General features: G+C 33.8%; 1 protein-coding gene across 1 annotated transcript in view; it reads left to right on the top strand.

Annotated features, from left to right (window-relative positions):
- The window catches only part of Iswi (nucleosome-remodeling ATPase imitation SWI), a 97,193-nt gene that overhangs the window by 37,704 nt on the left and 39,012 nt on the right, over positions 1-20,477 (top strand). The window contains exons 10-13 of the mRNA XM_075355348.1: positions 2,539-2,679; positions 9,010-9,204; positions 15,360-15,492; positions 17,871-18,016. Coding sequence (XP_075211463.1) covers positions 2,539-2,679; positions 9,010-9,204; positions 15,360-15,492; positions 17,871-18,016 — 615 coding nt within the window. The remainder of the gene's footprint in view (positions 1-2,538; positions 2,680-9,009; positions 9,205-15,359; positions 15,493-17,870; positions 18,017-20,477) is intronic.

The raw sequence follows: 20,477 nt of genomic DNA, 5'->3' as shown, positions 1-20,477 counted from the left end.
TTATTAATGATAGAACTTACATTATTAGTTTACCTGTTATAAGTGTGCTTACTGCTGAACTATTTGCTATTATAAGGCTGTGAATATCATTAACGCTAAGTATTGAAATATCCGTATTTGTAGTTACTTGTGTATTGCACTCCAAGCTTTAGGAGAATTTTACTGTAGGACATCCCATGGTCACTGAAATCTATAATGCAACAGAGTTGAACCATCGCAACACGCAAGTGAGTTTCTGTTGGATTCCTAGCCATGTGGGAATTCCAGGTAATGAACTACTAAATCCACAGACTGGATGGCTACCATTGATAACAAACTCTGGCACATTAAGGATTCTGTGTTGCCATGGGACTCTTCATGCAGAAAAACTCTTACGTGAGGAAGTGATCCTCTGCTGATTACGGATAGGACATACGAGAGCTACTCACAGTTATCTGATACCAGCAGTAAACCCACCAGTACGCATACAATGCAATTGCTGCTTGTCTGTATGCCACATCCTTGTGGATTGCATCCGATATGCGGCCTTTCATCACAAATTTAAATTGCCCAGGAACATTGTCAAATCCTGGGTAACGATAAGAAATTTTGGACTGGGTATTTTTAGAAATATTAGTGTGTTATATACCTTTTAATAGTGTTACAAATTTTGATTTTTTTTTCATTTTTTTGTTATCCGGGAAGGAGCCCTTTTCACTCCTCGGAGTTATATATATATATAGTTTTTGAATATCTTTTTTTTTTTAATTTTATCTATGATAGTAGTTGTATGTTTTTGTGTTTAATATTCAGTTTACAATTTTTTATTTTGCCTTTGTTTTTTAATATTTTAGTTTAATTTTTCGTTTTTAAATTTCTAGCTTAAGTTTTTTTTGTTTTAAATTTTGTTTTTGTATTTTATCTTTGTTTCCTGGGTAATGATAACATGTAAATGTTTTTCACCCCAAAAAATCATCTGTTCTTTAAATTTCCTTGCTAAAATCAGTCCATTACTTTTTGTATCACCCTTGTACCTAGTCAGACTACTGGCATAAATTTTGCTGTTACCTAAAATTGGTCTTCCTCCATCTAAAATTAGATCTTACTTTTGTACTATTGTCATTGGTAGTTTTTTTTTTTACATTAAAAATCACATATTATTACTCATATTAAATTAGTCTGGTAATTGACATTAATAATGTGATTATTATGATAATATTTTCATTTTATTTTTTATGATTGCAGCCTCTGCATATATTTTTTTCTCATTCAATATTTTTTCTATATGAAAACTGAATTATTTTGTACGTTGCTAGCCAGCTTTTGGCTGTTTTGAAAAGCGAAATTGGAAATTTGTTTATCACAACATTTGTTATGCTTTTTATGTTCTCAGATATGGACAGTTTTGCCTTTTTTTAATGCTCAGTTAAATTTTATTAATTTCAATAATTTAAAATAGAACATTAAATTTTACTATTGTAAATACATATATCTTATTATTTAATCAACTGTGAATTTATAGCAGTAAATCAAATCAGTTGTATTTCATATGAATAGTACATTTACCTCTGATGATACTGTGTTCATATGAGAGGGTCTGTATATAATATAAGCAATGGGTGATGAAAGTTTTAAGAATTGTATTAAGTGGAAAAAGAACTGAAAACTTTGAAGTAAGGTGAGTTAATAAAAGTGAGAAGTAGAAAGATTTAAGAAGAAAGTAATGGAATCAATACTAGTAAAAGCAAATATCTAAGAAGATGCAGGATATGGTAGAAGTCATAGGGAAAAATGTACAGATAGACAAAATTAAGGTAAAATTCAATTTGAAGGCTTTATAGGGTAAAGAATATAATATTAGTTTTGAAAATTAGTAATAGTGGTATGATTAACAGCATGGTGTCTGATTATAACCATACATTCAAATAATATAGAGCATAGTGTAATATACGTATAACACAAATATTTATTATTAAGTTGTTACATAGGAAGCTTTTGTTGATAAAAATATTTAATTTTAATTCATTGAACTATGAGGGTTGTTCGGTAATTAAAGAGACTGACAAAGAAAAATTATTACAAATTTTGAGTAGAACAGACATTTTGAAAAAAACAATAGCGGTTATAATAATGGAAATTCTTTTTGACCAACTGATATTTTATATGTCAGAGGTGGCAATATGTTGAGTTTCAAGTCACGTCTTCTTTTTAATAGTTTTTCTTCCTTGCCATTTATCTCTAATTATATTATTAAATGACCCTCTTAATTCATACGACAACTTAGTGAACTGCTGAAATTTTTTTTTGTGACTAGAATAACTGAAAACAACATATGTGATTGATCTACAGACCTTTCTTTCGCTCCTGTATTTTTCTCATTAATCCACTACAGAATATCCTTAAAAAAATTTGTCTGAATTCATAGATAATAAAAAAATTGTGATTTCTAAGAACCTTATTGTTTTGCCAATTGATTTGTAACCTAGATTTCATTTTTTTTTTCTGTTTGTGATGTACTGTAACTGAATTTCATCATTGAATTTGCTTGTTTGTTTTTAGGTGTACAATTGTGGTAAAATGGTAATTTTAGACAAACTTCTACCAAAACTAAAAGTTCAAGGTTCACGTGTACTTATTTTTAGTCAGATGACTAGAATGATGGATATTTTGGAGGATTACTGTTTCTGGCGAGGTCATAGTGTAAGTAAATTCATGCAGTTTTCTGTAATTAAGTTATTTATTTTACCTCTTTTGCCGTTTTTTACTAGCCAAGTGAAAACTACATCCATAAAATCTATAGCAACAGTTTGTTAAATGTGGCGTAGACCTTGGCATTTGGTCCTTTAATTTGATTAAAGTCACCAGCTCACTAATTCCCATGGTAGACCTTGTCCTTATATAGTTATCCTGTAGTGTATAAAAACTAGATGTTTACATTAAAATCAACTGCCCTCATTGTTTAATTTATGTGATATATAAGAATCAGTTTAAACATTCATGCCAATTGGCATTTATTTTATTTGTAATACTCTATTATCATTTTAATGTGCCCTTATTTTCCATTTATTGTGGCACAGTGAGATTTTAGTCATTTAATCCATCAATTACTTTAATACATCTTTTCTTGTTTTGTTTGCTTTTACAAAAAGCTTATCTGTAAAACATTTTTTATTATAGATTTTAAAAGTTTTGAACCTTTTTTTATTTTAAAGGTGCTTCCCAAAATAGTAAGAAAATATTCATTCATGTAACAGTAAAACAAAATACATTCCTTGGATTAATCAGAATGTCTGTTTCTTATTATGCTGATGATTACTTAAAACTCAATAATTGATTACCAGATCAATGATCACGGTTAAAAACTTATGTATATGATTCCTTAACCATGTATATATATTGAGGAAGACTTATTTGAAGAATATAAATTTATTGAGCCAACTCCATCAGTAGGTGAACAGTAAAAATTGAGACTAGAATGTTTCATTTTTTACAGTATCATTTTTATGTAGTAAAATGGATGAACCAACACAACAAGAAAGTGAGTTTAAAGATTTTATGATTTTTTTACTTTCCCATCTAGTGCTATAGTTATAGAAGGGGAAGTGGCGTCGTACCATGGCGTAACTCGTGGGATAAGTCTGTAGTTCTACCGGCTTTTATGGGAGGCATCCCATCTGGATTGCCAGTTTTCCATCATCTGCAATAAGTTGTGACTGTCCTTACCCTCATGAACCCTTTCCCTGTGGTCTGCTAATTGTCTCAATGGTACCAACCCAACCATCACAATCACTGCATGTGCTGAAACCAAGTTATACGCGGTTGCTACCCAATAGTGTTATGCAGCGTTGCATCCCCTCTAACAACCTGCAATTCCACCCCACCTGTATTTCCCTCTGCCATGCCGGTGTACTATACAAAAGTAATGTCAATTTGAAGTTGTTGGCCTCGTCACAGTTCCCATCAATCTATTAAGACTATTTTAACTGTTTTCTTGGCGCATATGCCAACCTACCTGACATGCCTTGTGAATGATCTTCATGTGTCCATCCTTATTCCCAAGTACTTAATTGTCTCCTTGATGACTATCTGCCTGATGTTCTCCCACTCAAAGATCTAATGGGGAGAACCTTCTCCTCCCCCATCAGTGCTACTGCCCCAGTCTTTTTTGGACTCAATCTGAGCCCCTTCTCCAGTAATTTTGTACCGTACTTGTAGATACTCGTACCTTATCGGCCACTTCCACTTGTGACTGCCGTAATAAGCATCGCGAGGTCATCAGCGAAGGCTGCCATGGTGACCCCTGCAGGGAGATCTGCCCCAAGAACCCCATTGTACACAATATTCCATACTGGTTTATTCTATTTTAATTCAACAAATGATCAGTGGATTACTATTTTTGATTTTGATGATATTTGGTATATAACACCCACCTTGTGGACAAAAAATATTTTTTATGTTTTTAAAAAAATGTTTTTTTGAATAATAGAGTATTTTATAACTTGCCAACAGGTAAAAACAGCCATTTTTGTCACTCCATGAGCTGTAGCATTCTTATTTTACATCATACAGAGGGTCAAAAAGGGCTTTTTGGAAAGAATAAAGATGGAACTTCATCTTAACTCAAAATACATTTTGTTACATAACCAAATCTTGTAATGTTTACTGAAGCTATGTTTACAAATTTGTTTTTTTTATTTAATTGTAGGCCCAAAATAATTTATGAATGGCTTAGAGTAACAGGCTTTTTTTATCTTTTAACTCTTAGGTACTAGTAGTAATTATAAAAAAAAATTGGACTGTTACCAATTGTCCTTCATTAAAATAAATGGCCATCAAATTGTAAGATTTTGAATATGTCTCATTTTTGGGGCCCAGAAACCACATGTGGGACAGATAGCAAAAATCTGAAATGTTTACAGAAGTAAGTACTTTTTATGTACTTTAAAACCATATAAAATTTATTTTTTTACTCAAAGGGGCTGACGAGTAATGAAGCCAACAAAACCGCTAAGAAACGCTGTTCCTTCTAACTGTAAACAATATATCCAAAAATACACGCTTATTTTTTTTAAGATTATAAAAATTACAACTAAACTCATTAGAATGAATAAATTGATAATTAATAAATAGTCAATTATAAAATGATATAATAGTCAATTATAGAATGATAATAATAATTACAAAATGATAATTCAAATACATTAACAAGTTGTTCAATTCACTTTGATAAACTTAACTAACATAACTTAGTGCTCCTGCCATTTTTTTATTGAGTAAAACTGGTAAGTCCTCATTCATGTTTGGTGTAATGTTGTGTCCTCTTCCATTAGGTGATAGAAGAAGCTCTGAAGGCGTGAGAATATTTAAAATATTTTCCAGTTGAACCCATGTTTGATTATCAATGATTTCTTGAATGAAGTACCAGGACCCTGCGAATGGAAAAGTGTATTCAATATTCCTCTTCATTTTCATGTATTTTGACTTCAATGACTTCACTTAACCACCACTTGCCATTGTATACGCAGCATACATAAATTTTACATTTTGGTTTTGGTAAACCTATAAAGCAATTAGAAACACTAATATCCTTGTGTACTGATATTAATGTAAATATTTCTGATTCAGAGATCGCCCGGACTACATTTCTGATCTCCAGAATACATTTCTGACTTGCTGGAACATAACTGTGAAAGGTTCTTGTTTCTGGGACTGTTGTGATTACCTGATAACGAGAACTGAGATATTCTTCAGTCTCTTCATCTTTATTAGAGCAGAAAATAAATGTTATATTTTTAATATTGTCTTTGCAATAATTGTACATTTCAGAAGGTGTAACAGTTTGATTGTTGACTGCCCTTTGAAGGCTTACTTTAGTCACAGCCCTTTTTACAGTTCCACCAACGCCATCACATGGTCCTTTTCCATGGCGTGAGGCAAAAAATGCCATTCAGCTTCAATTACAAAATCTTACTGATAGTAGCACAAATTTATGAATTTTTTTTGTTATACTAGGCTGAGGAGTCATCAGGAAAATAAAAAAAATTGTTTAACCTGTAGTAACAGTGTTTTTACTTTATTTAAAACTTGGTTTTTGGAAGCAGAAGAATGATGCTTCTAGCTTCTAGTATTGTTCTTCAGCTACTTACTAATTACACAGTAGCTTTGGCTTTGTAATTTTCCTTTTTTTTTTTAAATATATGAGAAGTGGATGTACTGTGGCATAAGTTTTTGACCAGTGATATGACTGGACTTCATCCTATATCACAGAAGGAAAATTTTGAGAGAAGTCTCCCATTACAATATATTCACCCTCCAGCAAATTTTCCTTTTTAATGTTGAAGAATTAGCTTGTTTCTTTGAACAAAATGATGCCTTTTTAGATTATATAAATTTTCTGTAAGTTTATCTAAGTACTCTTGAAATGAAAGAATTTGAGTACTTAGTTCATAACGGTCAACAGAAACCCACTGTTTGAAGATAATTTCAGAATCAAAATCATCTCAGCTCTCTTGCAGTAATCTGTGTACTTCATTAGTGCCTGGACATTTTTCACACTGTGACAGAATGCACATTTCATTTTCTGTATCACATACCATGGTTGAAAGGGAATTTTATTATAAAATATCATTTTTAGTGCAGATGACATGAGTTTTACATTTTGGTGGGTAACACACACACACACACACACACACACTTAAACTGTTTTTTAAAACAAACATTTATAAACTTCCTTAAAGCCACACTTCCTTAAATAAAATGTAATACTTCAATAAAAATCACCTGCAAGTATACTTATGTATATTTAATGGTAAAAAATAAACAACAAATAACAAACAATAAAAACCCCTTATTACTGATTTATAGTCTTCATACAGACACTATGTTAGAACTAGATTCATGAAAATAATCCAGTTATTTTTATAGTCATAAAAAAGTAGTTTATCCTATTTAATGTAAAATAAAAATTGACAGTGATATCTGCCACTATGCTTATTAAAAACACTTAAAATCGTTGAACTTGTTAAAATAATGGAAAATTCATAAGTTATGGTATTTTTAGCGTGATAGTAAATTCATACAATTTTATTCATCACTCATTAGCATTTGTGATTAACATCTAAATTAATGTTAATAAAATTGAAAATTTGGCAACAAAAAGTCATATGATTCACTCAGTGTCATTTAATGCCTGCACTACTTCAATTGTATCATGGAGTTCTTTGAACTTCATCAGTAAAAGGCGACGAAGTTAACCAACTACATTTACAGTTCTAAACATGACCTAACCTAAAAATGAAATGAAAATGGAAAAAATAAATAAGTGCGAAAACATTATATTTCAGTTCAGTTAGATTTATAATAAAGAATACTTTCAAAAATACCTCGAATTCTGTTGGATAACGTATTCTTTTTCCAATTTAATGAACTGCGGGACTCTATATGTCATTTTATACATTTTTTTAATGTATCTTTATGAATTGCACCGCTATATAGCAGTACTTGATAGTACCAGGTAACGTACAAAAACTTGATAATGTAATTGAAATAATAAAATTTAAAAGAAAATATACTACACCTTGTTTTAATATAATAGTAAATGTTATTATATAAAAGAAAGTACTGAAAATGAAACAATTTTTTTAATTCCCGTCACTTCTCCAAAAAAAAATAATAAAAGTATTAGTTTACAAGAGAATATATTAATTTTATTAAAAAAGGAGTAAATAAAACAGAAATAAATTCTATTGGTAAAATCGAATTTAACAATAAAAATCGAGGGGTTACACTTACAAAGTAATAAGTACAATATTACATCACGGATTTTCGATCATAAAGGTTTTAATTAAACTTTACTGGTTTTATTAAAAAAGGAAAAATATTGTAAGTAAAAAAAAGAAAAATTTATTACAAAACTTTTATCAGCTCGATTTCATTTATATGTAAAATACATATCACATTTAAAGAAATAATACAATTCTTATGATTATTTATTGTTTAATAAATGAAATCGGGCCGGTAAGAGTTTTATAACATTTTTTTTCAATATGGAACGCTTAAACATTGTTTATTATCTATTGTTGTATATCTATTATCTATTACATATATTTAATATATATTTTTTTTTAAAGAAAATTCTAAATAGATTTTTGATCATAGAAATGTATTCTTATCTTTTTTGATATCAGTATCGTTTTGTTAAAAACAGTTTTATTTATATAACAGAAATTTTTGTTTTTTGAGCGGAAGAAATGATATCTGCAAGACTCTTACCATACAGATTACAATTTCATTGTAATTTTTTTTTGATATGGTTATACTGCAAATTCTTGTAAAGAATCTTTCAAATACTGGTGTTGAACAAGTCATGTGAAATTGAATGGTGATGGGCAGGTCATTTGGAGGTACAGAGCTCCAAATGAATGTTACTGGAAAAAACCGGTATTTATAATTGTATGTTCTATGTTGTGCCCATTATTTCGAGTTTTTGACAAAATCACCAAATTTTGTAAAATATGTGATTATTGTGAGTGAAATTTAGAAATTTAACTGAATTTTATGTTTGTGTTTTATTTATCAGAATTGGGTACACTGATGGCATCATAAAATTAATTAGTAAGTTTTGTTTTTATCTTATTGAAAACAATTTTTTATGAAACTTTTCAATTATTCTATTAAATAAAAATCTTTCTCTTGATTATTTTGAGATTAATTCATCCAAAGATTTTTTTTCCATATTGGTTGAACATTGTATTAAATTGACGATACTTTTTTCTTTTAATTTGTTTCTGAATATAATCTAGGTAGTCTGTTTTATATATTATTAGAGGTTTAGTAGAAAATATTGTTTACATTTTTGTTAGTAGATGAGTGCTAATTATGTCACTGAAATAAACTAATTTTCTATCAAATATTTATCTCCAAATTAATTATGAATTTGACATTTATTTCTGAATTTGTTAGTGTATTATAATTTCTTGATTATGCAAAATATTTTTAATTAAAATATTATATAATTTTTTTATTGTTCAGTATTGTAGATTGGATGGTCAAACACCCCATGAAGATCGGCAAAGACAGATCAATGAATATAATGCAGATAATAGTGAAAAATTTATATTTATGCTTTCAACCAGAGCTGGTGGTTTGGGTATTAATTTAGCCACTGCTGATGTTGTAATACTGTATGATTCTGATTGGAATCCGCAAATGGATCTTCAAGCAATGGTATGTATATATTTGATCTTTTTTTGACTTATACATATTTCTTAAGTTGCAAAAAAATATTTTATAATCAAAGAAATATAAATTTATAACTTAGCATTTATTACGAGCTTATTGTATTTTTTAGTGGTTTATTGCATATATTAACGGAACTGTATGTCGGGAAACATTGAGGATTGGATAACGGACTAAATTATAAAATTTTATGTGATTTGTTTATGGATTTCTTAAGTTATTTGTTTTTATAGTTAAATATTTTTCAAGTGAAAAGTGAAATTTTTTATTATTTTCTCTGGTTTTGGTGGGTTGTATTGTGTTTGGAATGGATAAATAACTATTGTCTTTACAATACAATATAACGGAGTGAGTTAAACTTAACATTTTTTAAGTGAATAAGTTATTGTAAGGTTATATATTATATAAGTTATAGTAAAATATTCTAAGTTATACTGACAAGCTTTGGCTTGTCAGTTACGTCATATTCAGAAGTAAACAAGGACTTAGATTTATTTTCATATAATAAATCTTAAGTAGTGAAATATTCTAAGTCAAACGGAGTGTTATAGGGGTTCCAGTTTCAGAACTGTAACTTTTCCCTATAGCTCCAATTCCAAAAATTTCAACATATCTATCCGAATCATAAAATTTCCTATCCCCTGACCCCCCCAAATTTTTTTCAATAGTTTTTGACATAATACATTTTACCTACAGCCAAAATTTTTTTGGGGCCCCCATTTTGGAATCCCTAAAATAGTGGTGTGGGTACTCGTTGGAAAAGGAATTGTCGCCAGAGTGTAACTAGCTATAATGCATCGCCAAGGCTCACTCCCGACGGAAGATATGGCCTCCCAAAGTGGTAGTTTTTCGAAGGCGTCCAGGTCGAAGAGGTAAAGGGGAAAAAATAGCACGTCAGGGTTAATCAGAAGAAGAGGAACCTTCGCCTGGAAGTTTGGGGAGCCTGACCTATCAGTTGGGATCGGTCATGGTCTCCCTTAAGCAACATATGGGAGCCGGGCTATCCAAGTATATTAACAAACATGAGCAGGAATTGAAAAAAATATACTTGGGGTTGAAGTTGTTCATGGAAATGTCGCCCCCATTGGTCTCAGTCACTCAGGCTACGCAGACAGACAGTGGCTATGGAGGTGGACATAGAGGCAGTATTGTCTGAAGATTTGTCAGACATAGAATTAATAGAGCTCTTACCGAGGAAATGACCAAATACATTGCGAGAAAGAATTTTAAACATCACAGAAGTTCCTGCGGAAGCGGGAGATACTTGTAGTATTAATGACTTAGCAAAAATCAATAGATCAGAAGATAGTGAAGGTAGTCGTTTAAAGTATAAGGCGAGCGATATATTAAAGGGTGAAATTTCCATTATTGGAGAAGAAACGGTTGAAGTCAGAAGAAGTAAATATAAAATATACTATGATTCAAGAGCAGCGGAGAAAATAAATATGAACATCATTCTGAAGGCAATTAAGAAGGTTTTACAACAATCACCGGGGGCTGCATTTTTACTGCCGGCTGGAAGCATTGGTAATTATACCAAAAAGGCATTGTCACATATAACAAAAGACCAGGTGGAGCCAGTTAGAGTATTGATGCTCCATGCAGTACACAAGCAAGACAGTTAAGGCCGGGACAAGCGGCAATAAAGAAGGTCACTCCATCTGCGGAGGAGAGCCGCACAGTGATAGTAAAAGCAGTGGATAAGTCGTATGCTGAGCTGCTCAAAACAATGAAATCTGCAGTAAATAGCGACGAGGCCAATGATTTTATATCCCTCAGATAAGGTAGGAATGAGGAGTTACATGTCCGCATTCAGGGGGCTCAAAGTGCAGCAGATTTTACTAGTACGCTCAGGAATAAAGCCGCGGATCTGGGAGTAGACTTAAAAACTAGAGCAGGTAGAAGAACAATAGTGCACATAAGGGACATTGAAATGGATACTTCGGAACAGGAGATACTGGCAGCAGTAATGAATAGGACGGGATGGTGAAGAGGTTAAAATTACATCCATAAGACCAGGGTAAGGTGAAACACAGAATGCTACGGTAGTCACGTCCTACAGAGCAGCATGCAGATTGATTGACCAAAGAATAAAGATAGGATGGGTCAATTGTAGGGCGTATATACGAGAAGATCAAGAAAGGTGTTTTAGATGTTGGAGCACGGGACATTGCAGGAATGAGTGTAACGGCCCAGATAGATTGAACCTTTGCTTCAATTGTGGAGGCAAAGGTCACAAAATTGCGGATTGTAGAGAGCACAGTAGCTGTCTTAACTGCGGGAGCCAGGATCACCGAACAGGGGCTTGGGCATGTTTAAAAAATCAAAATGCTTAGGGCTCTCCTAGTTAATACTAATCGGAGTTTTATGTCATGTGATTTGGTCAGTGAACTGTCGGTGTCACAGTGGATAGATTTGTTGGTTACAGAACCCAACATTTATGTAGCAGCAAGAGCGGGCTGGATAGCCGATACAGAAGTGGTTATAGTAGTGATATCAGTGGGAGAATAGCCTGAAGGAATACGGCGAGATCGAAAGGGATAGTGGCAATCGAATCCGACTCTGTACTCTTAATTGCAGTATATATTTCACCTAATTGTGAGTTGAGTGAATTTGCGAGATGCATGGATACCATACAAAGAATAACTACTAGAAATAGGAAGAAATTCATACTCCTGGGGGATTTTAACTGTAAATCAGTGGCTATAGGGTGTGCTTACACAAATAGAAGAGGTGAAATATTGACAGACACTATGAGCTCTATTGGCGGTCATTGTGTCAATGACAGTACCCCCACCTATCAGGCGAGAGGGCACTCGTCGGTTCTGGACCTTACAATCCTGGACAGCAGGTGGAGAGGGGAGCAATGGGACTGGCGAGTATTACCTCACGAAGTCGCCAGTGATCATTTAGCGACCAGAATTTGTATTGATGATCCGATGTTTGCTACTGTAGAAAGACCGTTACCCCGGAAGTTTACGACAGAAGAGATAGAAAGAATAGTTAGTAGGACATCCACAAGGCTCATAAATATGTCTGAATTAACACCGCTGGCGCTGACCAATGTAGTCAAACAAGAGATGGAAAGGGAGGAGAGTAGGAGAAGAAAGAGAAGCTCAACATATTGGTGGTCAAAGCAAATAGAGACCCTAAGAGATAAGACCTCAGTAGAAAGAAACAACGACTCAGGATAACAGGTGGACAAGAATATGAGGCAGCGGTCTTTGTATATATTGAAGATAGACGATCATTAAATAGGGCTATTAGGACAGCAAAGAGAAATTGCTGGCGGGTATTGTGTGAGGAATTAGATAACGACCCCTGGGGGCAGGCGTATAAAATAATTACAAAGAGATTTGGCAGTCGCCTGCCTATTTTAAGTAAATCGCAAGTGGAACAGGAAATTAGCGAGTTATTTCCTTGTACAGAAGAGGTGATAGAGGGAATCATTAATTGTGACAGCAGGAGGTTCACGCTTGGAGAATTAAATGCAGCGGTCGGGCATCTTGGGAATAAAAAGAGCCCCAGATTGGACGGGATTCCTGCGGGGCTCCTAAAGGGTCTAGTTAGGAGAGTCCCATGGGAAATGCTGGAGATTACCAGTCAGGGCCTGGAGAATAGAAATTTCCCGGCGTGCTGGAAAGAAGCCAGAATTGTGTTCCTTCAGTAGGGTCCAAAGGAAAATGGAGATATATCTTACAGACCACTTAGCCTCCTTAATACCTTGGGGAAGGTAGTGGAAAAAATGTTGGCCAGCCGCATCATCAGGGAAGTGAAGGAGGGTGTAGGTATTAGCAATAATCAGTTCGGTTTCTGGAAGGGACGATCCACAATACATGCAATACAAAAAGTAATAGATTGGGCACTAGAGACAAGGAGAGGAACTTGGAGGACGAGGCATATTCCCTTGTTCATCCATCACATTAGATATTAAAAATGCATTTGGGACCATTAGATGGTCATCAATTATTGAAGCTATGGCTCAGAAGAATATAAGTCCATATCTACAAAGACAAATTAGGGAGTACCTTTCAGACAGAAGGTGTCAGGTGGAAGCACAGGAAGAGATATTAAGATTTGATTTGTATGGCGGGGTGCCACAGGCTCAATATTGGGTCCTTTATTATGGGTCCTGGCGTTTGATGGGATATTACAAATGAGGTATCCATGTGGAGTGCAGGTGTTGGCTTACGCCGATGATTTGGCGATTACTGTAGAGGGTAAACGTATCAATAAGGTTCAGGAGAAAGCGAATATAACATTAGGGATAATCAGCAGTTGGGTAGCAGAACGTGGTTTAGAGATAGCTATGGATAAAAGCAGATTCTTAATGTTTACAGGGAAAAGACAATTAGAATCTCCGCTCATTACTTTAAATGGACAGGCAATAGCAGAAGCCCATTCAGTTAAATATTTGGGCATTACCCTAGATAAAAGCTGTCGTTTTACGCAACATATCATAAATGTATGTAATTAAGCAGAGATAATGACAAAGAGCCTTAATGTCATTATGTCTAATAAGAGAGCTCCTAGGCCATCAAAGAGGAGAGTTATCGCATCTACAGTGGTATCATCAACATTGTACGCGGTGCCAGTTTGGTGGTCTTTGGTGGAAATAAAGAGAAATCTTCGCAGACTTACTGGGGTGCATAGGAGTCTGTTGCTGGGGGTGGTCTCAGCCTACAGAACAGTCTCATATGAGGCGCTATGTGTTCTGTCTGGGGTCCCCCCTATAGACTTAATGGCATTGAGTAGGGTAGAGAGGATGCAGGGGATAGAGGTACAAGAAACAAAAAATAGATTAAGGACGAGCTGGTGAAATAGATGGAGAGTGCAGGGGACCGCCAAACGAACAAAGGATCTAATCCCAGATTTATTTAGATGGTTGGATAGAAGATTCGGAGAGGTCGACTTCTACCTTACTCACTTCTTTACAGGTCATGGAAATTTTAATGAGTACCTGTGTAGAATTGGAAGAAGGCCGGAACCGGGCTGCATGTATTGTGGGATAGAAGACAGTGCCAAACATACCTTTTTTGAGTGTGGTAAATGGAGAACACTCGGGGCCACCTCAGGAAGTGATGGGAAAAGCCCCATAGAAGTATTTAGATATATGATGGTCAACGAGAATAATTGGAGGAAGGTGGCGGACTTCGCGAGGGGGGGTTACATTACAGAAGGATGCGGATGAGAGGACACTACGTTTTTAGGGATAGTGATAGGGAAGGGCGGACAGCCGCAGTGGTGAGGGTTGGCATGCTGAGGTGTGCCGGCTTCAAGGATCCACTGGGGACTCCATGGGAATTTAGGTTAGGGGAATAATTGTAAAATTGAATTAGATAAAAGAGAAAAGACCCGACACCACATCAAGACAAATCATGGTATGGCGTGGTGTCAGAAAAGAGGGCAAAAATAAAATAAGTACTCAAAAGATCTGTCCGGTAAGCCGACCTGCCATGTCGGACATACATCCGGTAGGCCGGAAGGCTCGTTAGAGTATAGCAGACACTCCCCTGGGAGGCGTAATACCAACCAGTCAGACCGGCCCAGGGGAATAGACATATTAAAAAAAACTGTCATTTTAGGAGTCTGCTTTCTTTCCTTTTGTTTATTTTATATCTGATATTTTGTAGGTGTAAGATTTTGTAATATTTGTTCTTGCGACTGATATAACTCATTGTTTATTACTTGCAGTCAGCAAAAAATAAATCTACTTTTCTTGTATAAAAACATTCATTCAATAAAAGTTCTGCTGAATAATATAAAATTATGAGTATGAAAAGACCACTAAATTGCAAGTGGTTGAAACAGTTCTTACATATTGGTTAGTTTATTTTTACTTATGGAGGTTGGCAGAGAGTAAATTTACTGAAAGTATTGTCTTTGTCTTCTGTCTTCTTAATGTTGTAATTTTTGACAGAATTACTTTTTAATGTCTTACAATTACAATAATATTTGCTCTAAATGTTTACCATTCTTTTGTGTAGATTTATTTGTATGTAGACATGTGATTTCCATTAGTCACTTAATCCAATAGAATTTTTTTAAGGTTAAAAAAGTGGTGTTTGTGTGATTCTTTTTGACATCAGAATAAGTAGTTATATGATTTTGATATTTTTAAATGTATTTCTTTTGCATTACAGGACAGAGCACACAGAATTGGCCAGAAAAAACAAGTACGAGTTTTTAGATTAATTACTGAGAATACAGTTGAAGAAAAAATTGTAGAAAAAGCAGAAATCAAGTTACGACTTGACAAGCTTGTGATTCAACAAGGTAATAATTTTTCTATTTTGCTGTTACTTAAAAAAAAAAAAAATGCTGTGATACACATATACTGCATCCACCAATAAATGTGCTTACACATTAAATAAGTACTCTAAATTCAATGGCTATCACTTTTTGCACATAACTGATCATGAAACTAGGCCACTGTTGTGACCTGTGAGTAGTAATGTGCAATTACTACTGAAGCAGCCCCTGGTAATAATTTTGTATTCAGTTGTTTAAGTATTATGTAGTGGTAGATGTAGATTTAGATTTTTGTGTAATATTGATTTAAAATCAGTATTAATATAGTGAAAGAGATTTTTCCTTGGGTTCAAGAATTAACAAGTTTAAGGTTAAGTATAACGAAACTATAACTGATTTTATTAGACGGTAAATAGATAAATCATATGTACAGTGACAAAAAAAGGGAAGATACTGCTGTAGTATGGTATATATACTCAAAAAAGGTAAATAAATGAATAATTAGTCTAGAGGATTTAACTACACATACTCTGTACATGAAAGGCATCCACTAAAAATAAATATTTACTATTTCACGTATAAAACCAAATTTCGAGTAAGGAATGAATTGTTTTTTGTTAATTTCATCATGAACCAAATGCAGTGTGTCCATAAAATAATAGTGGGCTTTTAAATTGTTATAGTTTCAGAACAAAGCATTGTAGAGAGATGAATTGTATGTTAAATGAAAGAGAAACACTCCAAGTATATGTGTGCAAAAGCTGACGTATGGGCATTGTGTTTACAGTACATCCAAGCAGCACATGTACGTTAGTCATCATACTGTGCAAATGAAGGTTCATTGTGTAGTGGCTTGCTATGTTTGAGTCGGTTACATGTGTTAGGCTTGAATACTGTAATTTGTACAATGAAGACCCCTCCCGCAAGCAAATAACATTCGACAATGGATAAACAACTCGCTCAAAGAAACAGGCAGCCTACTGAAGCAAACATGCAGGATGGCCATCAGTGTATGATGAAACAATTGAAGTAGTGCAACCAAATTTCTTGCGCATTTTCATTATGGTTATATTTCACTGCGTACAAAATTCAGATGTCACAACTTAAACAACTTTATTTACAGAACAAAGTTAAACAATTTGATTTTGCTGTAGACAATCTGTATAGGTTAGTGCAGGATGATGATTTTTTTAAACAAGTTATTTTTAATGATGAAGCTACATTTCATGTTTCTGGATAAGTACTTCGACATAATATTCATATATGTGGTACTGACTGAACTTCTGTATGTCATTATTTAGCGTCAGCATGTTGCTGATAATAGTGACAGTGATAAAGTGAATGTGTGGTGTGCTACTGGATGAGACAGAGTTATTGGTCCCTTCTTTTTTTGCTAAAAAAACAATAATGGGGAACATCTTCCTAGATATGTTAGAAGGGTATGCAGTGCCCCAAGTACCGGAGAATTCTATTTTCAGTTGAATGGAGCTCCTCCCCATGCCACAATCGTGTAGGATTTTCTTAACAAAACATCTTCGAACAAGAAGGGTGGATTGCCTGGCTCCCACGGTCTTCAGACCTTAACCCCTTGGATTTATATTTTTGGGTTTATGTAAAAACACAAGTTTATTCTGTTCGAATTCAAAATCTGCACCATTTAAAAGAAAGGATCACTGAAGATGTTACTTCTATCATGCTGGGTGGTAAGAAACTGAATATGGTTTTGATGTCTGCAGGGGAACTGAGGTAGCACACATCAAAATCTGCTGAACAGGTAAGAAACTTGGAGTGTTTCTCTTTCATTTAACATATAGATCATCTCTCTACAATATAACCCTTTTATTAATATCTACCGGGCGATGATAACGCTCAGGGCGTTTTTCGCCCACAAACAACAAAAAAAAAATATCTACAATGCTTTTTTTCTGAAGCTCTAACTGTTTAAAACCCCAATATTATTTTATGGACACACTGTATAATATTGTATATAAGCATACTAATGCCACTGAAATGCAGCTCTTTGGTAATACAACAATTTATTCTATCATTGATTTTAAAATACTGTGACAGAGCTGCTTACTTTTTCAGCATAGAGTAGTTTTGCAATCCTTTTATATCAACCAAATATAAATTAACCAAAACAAATCATAAACGATTTCATTTTTGGCTTTTAAAAGAACATAAATACAATAATATCCATGCATTTTTTGTGTTTTGAACAATTTTGCATCTTATTTCCTATTTCAAACAAGTGTGGTACTTAAAGGTGTGTGTTAATTTCAAAATTATAATTATTAATTCTGTATGTGCTTTAAATTTGTTGTAATGACTGTGTCATGTAATGAACTTTCACTACGTTTTATTTTAAATGTACTGTATCAATAAACATGTACATCTTTCAGGAAGATTAATTGATAATAAAAGTGCGCTGAACAAGGATGAAATGCTGCAAATGATTCGGCACGGTGCGAATCATGTGTTTGCATCAAAAGATTCTGAAATTACTGATGAAGATATTGATACTATTTTACAAAAGGGTGAAGCAAAGGTAAGTAGTATTTTAATAATCATTTCTCTGTTTAATGTATTTATTTTCTTGATTTAATTTTATAATAATGTTCAGAAATATATGCCATATAGGAAGCAGTATTGATTTTTTGTGATAAAGTATGTGCTTTAACACCTGGAAGAATGTGGAATTCTTAAGGACTTGGAATTGCAATTTTTTGTCTGGGAGTTTATGTAAAGATACGTAAATATTTTTTTTTTTTAAGAAGTGAGGAAGATCATGACCAACATCTTATATTTCTGGGTTTTAAAAAGATTTTAAGGAATTGAGGAGGTATGCAGATGGACAGAACCGTGTTGGGACCAAGTCCTCAGATTGTAAGTTGGTTTTTGGGCTGCCTTTTTGCTGAATTTCTGTTGCACTATCCCTGTTTATTTCTCTGTGCTGATGGTCTGGAATCTTGAATATGTAAAAAAATTTCAAATCAATATGTTTTTCCAAATATTCTAAATTTTATATAAAATGACTTATACGAGGGTTATTTTTTTTTTCAAGTTCCGATTGGTCACAAAATTAAAACCACAGTGAAAATAAAAAATTTTTTATTTGTAACAAGTACTTACTTAGTTATGCTATTTCTCTACATAGTCGCCACTCCGATTTAGACATTTGTCGTAGTGTGGTACCAACTTTCCAATACCCTTGTCATAGAACGGAGCTGCCTGTATTTTTAGCCATGTTTCTATGCTGGTCGGCAGCTCAATGTCTTTGCCAAAATGTTGTCCTCCTAGCCAGCGTTTCATGTGGACAAAGAGTGAAAATTGGATGGAGCCAATTCCGGGCTGTATGGTGGGTGATCAAACACTTCCCAACGAAAAGTTTGCAGGAGGTTCTTTGTTACAGCTGCAGTGTGCGACCAAGCATTGTCATGAAGAAAGACAATGCCTGATGACAACATTCCTCTCTGCTTATTCTGAATTGCCCTTCGTAGCTGTTGAAGAGTCATGCAGTAATGGTCATGCCACGTTCCATGAATTCCACCAAGAAAACTCCATTCCGGTCCCAAACACAGTAGCCATACACTTTCTGTTGGAGAAGGTTTGCTTGAACTTCTTTGGTTTACTGGGAGAATGAGAATGCAACCACTGTTTGGATTGTTCTTTTGTTTCTTCAGTTTCAAAATGGACCCATGTCTCGTCCCCTGTGACAATTTTGTTCAAAAACTCTTCTCCTTCATTGTGGTAGCGCTGGGGAGAAACGTCAGGGAGGCATCCACTCCCATTGTTTTGTGATGGTTGGACAGCATTTTGGGAACACATCTCGCACACAGTTTGCGATACTGAAGTCTCTCACTCACAATGGTATAGAGAGCTGACCTTGAAATTTCAGGAAACGAATCACTTAATACAGAAATTGTGAACTAACGATTTTCTCAAATTGCCTCATCCACTTGTTCAATGAGATCATCGGTTGACACTCGCTTCCTTCCCTGATCGCTTGCATCATGAACATCTGTACGTCTTGTTTTAAACTTCCTGCACTTTGCAGGAACTCATTGAAGTTTCACCGTTCACATTACTTATTCGCCAATGAATTTCAGCTACATTACACCCCTCGGCCTGAAGAAATTGAATTACCGCATGCACTTCACACTTGGCGGGAGATGCTAGTAGACATGTTTACGTGCTAGCTGCGTGTTCAGAACTAAACGAAGTGACGCGGCGTGATTGAAGGCCATACTAGAGATGCTGCGCAACACATATGCGCAAAGGTTCATCCAATTTTTGCGCGGGTTTTTATTTCGCGACCAATCGGACCATGAAAAAAAAATAACCCTTGTACCATGACTTGAAACACTGAATATTGACAAGAGGTTTCAGAATATATATATATATATATATTTTTTTTCTTTTAAAAGACAGCAGGTTTACATGAGAATTAATATAGAAAATTTTCAATTTGTCTAGGTAAAACCAGGCTTTATCAGAAAATTTAAGTTAGAAATTTTGTTTGACATCTGTATATATTCAGAATGTTAACAATACATTAAAAAGAATTATCAGTAATTTACTGAATCTGCATAAAAATTCATTGGGTTTTTCATCTGTTTGAATTTCTTATTATGTGGCCAATCATCAGAATTTCCAGTGGCATTTAATTATTTAGCCAAATAAAGGAAATTAATATTTTGTTTTGTAATTAAAAAATTAGTTAATTTTAAAAAGTAAACATTTGATAAAATGGTTTAATCTTATGCAATTAAATTATTAACTATGTAACTAAATACCTAAAAGATAATCAAGTAAATTTTGTGAACAATGCAACTACACATATATTGGTTAAACACATAGATTCTTTAAAAATTAGGTACAACATTTCAGGACTTTTTAAAAATAGTATTGAAAAACTTCCAATATGATATAACATTATGGAAAAAAAGTTGATTTTTGCAAGCTTTAATAAAATTATGTGGCAAAAATTAATTAAAATTTGGGCCTAT

This window comes from Lycorma delicatula, chromosome 2 (assembly GCF_047948215.1).
Source record: "Lycorma delicatula isolate Av1 chromosome 2, ASM4794821v1, whole genome shotgun sequence".
In the NCBI taxonomy this organism is placed as follows: Eukaryota; Metazoa; Arthropoda; class Insecta; order Hemiptera; family Fulgoridae; genus Lycorma; species Lycorma delicatula.
This window is presented reverse-complemented; position numbering and strand designations above follow the sequence as displayed.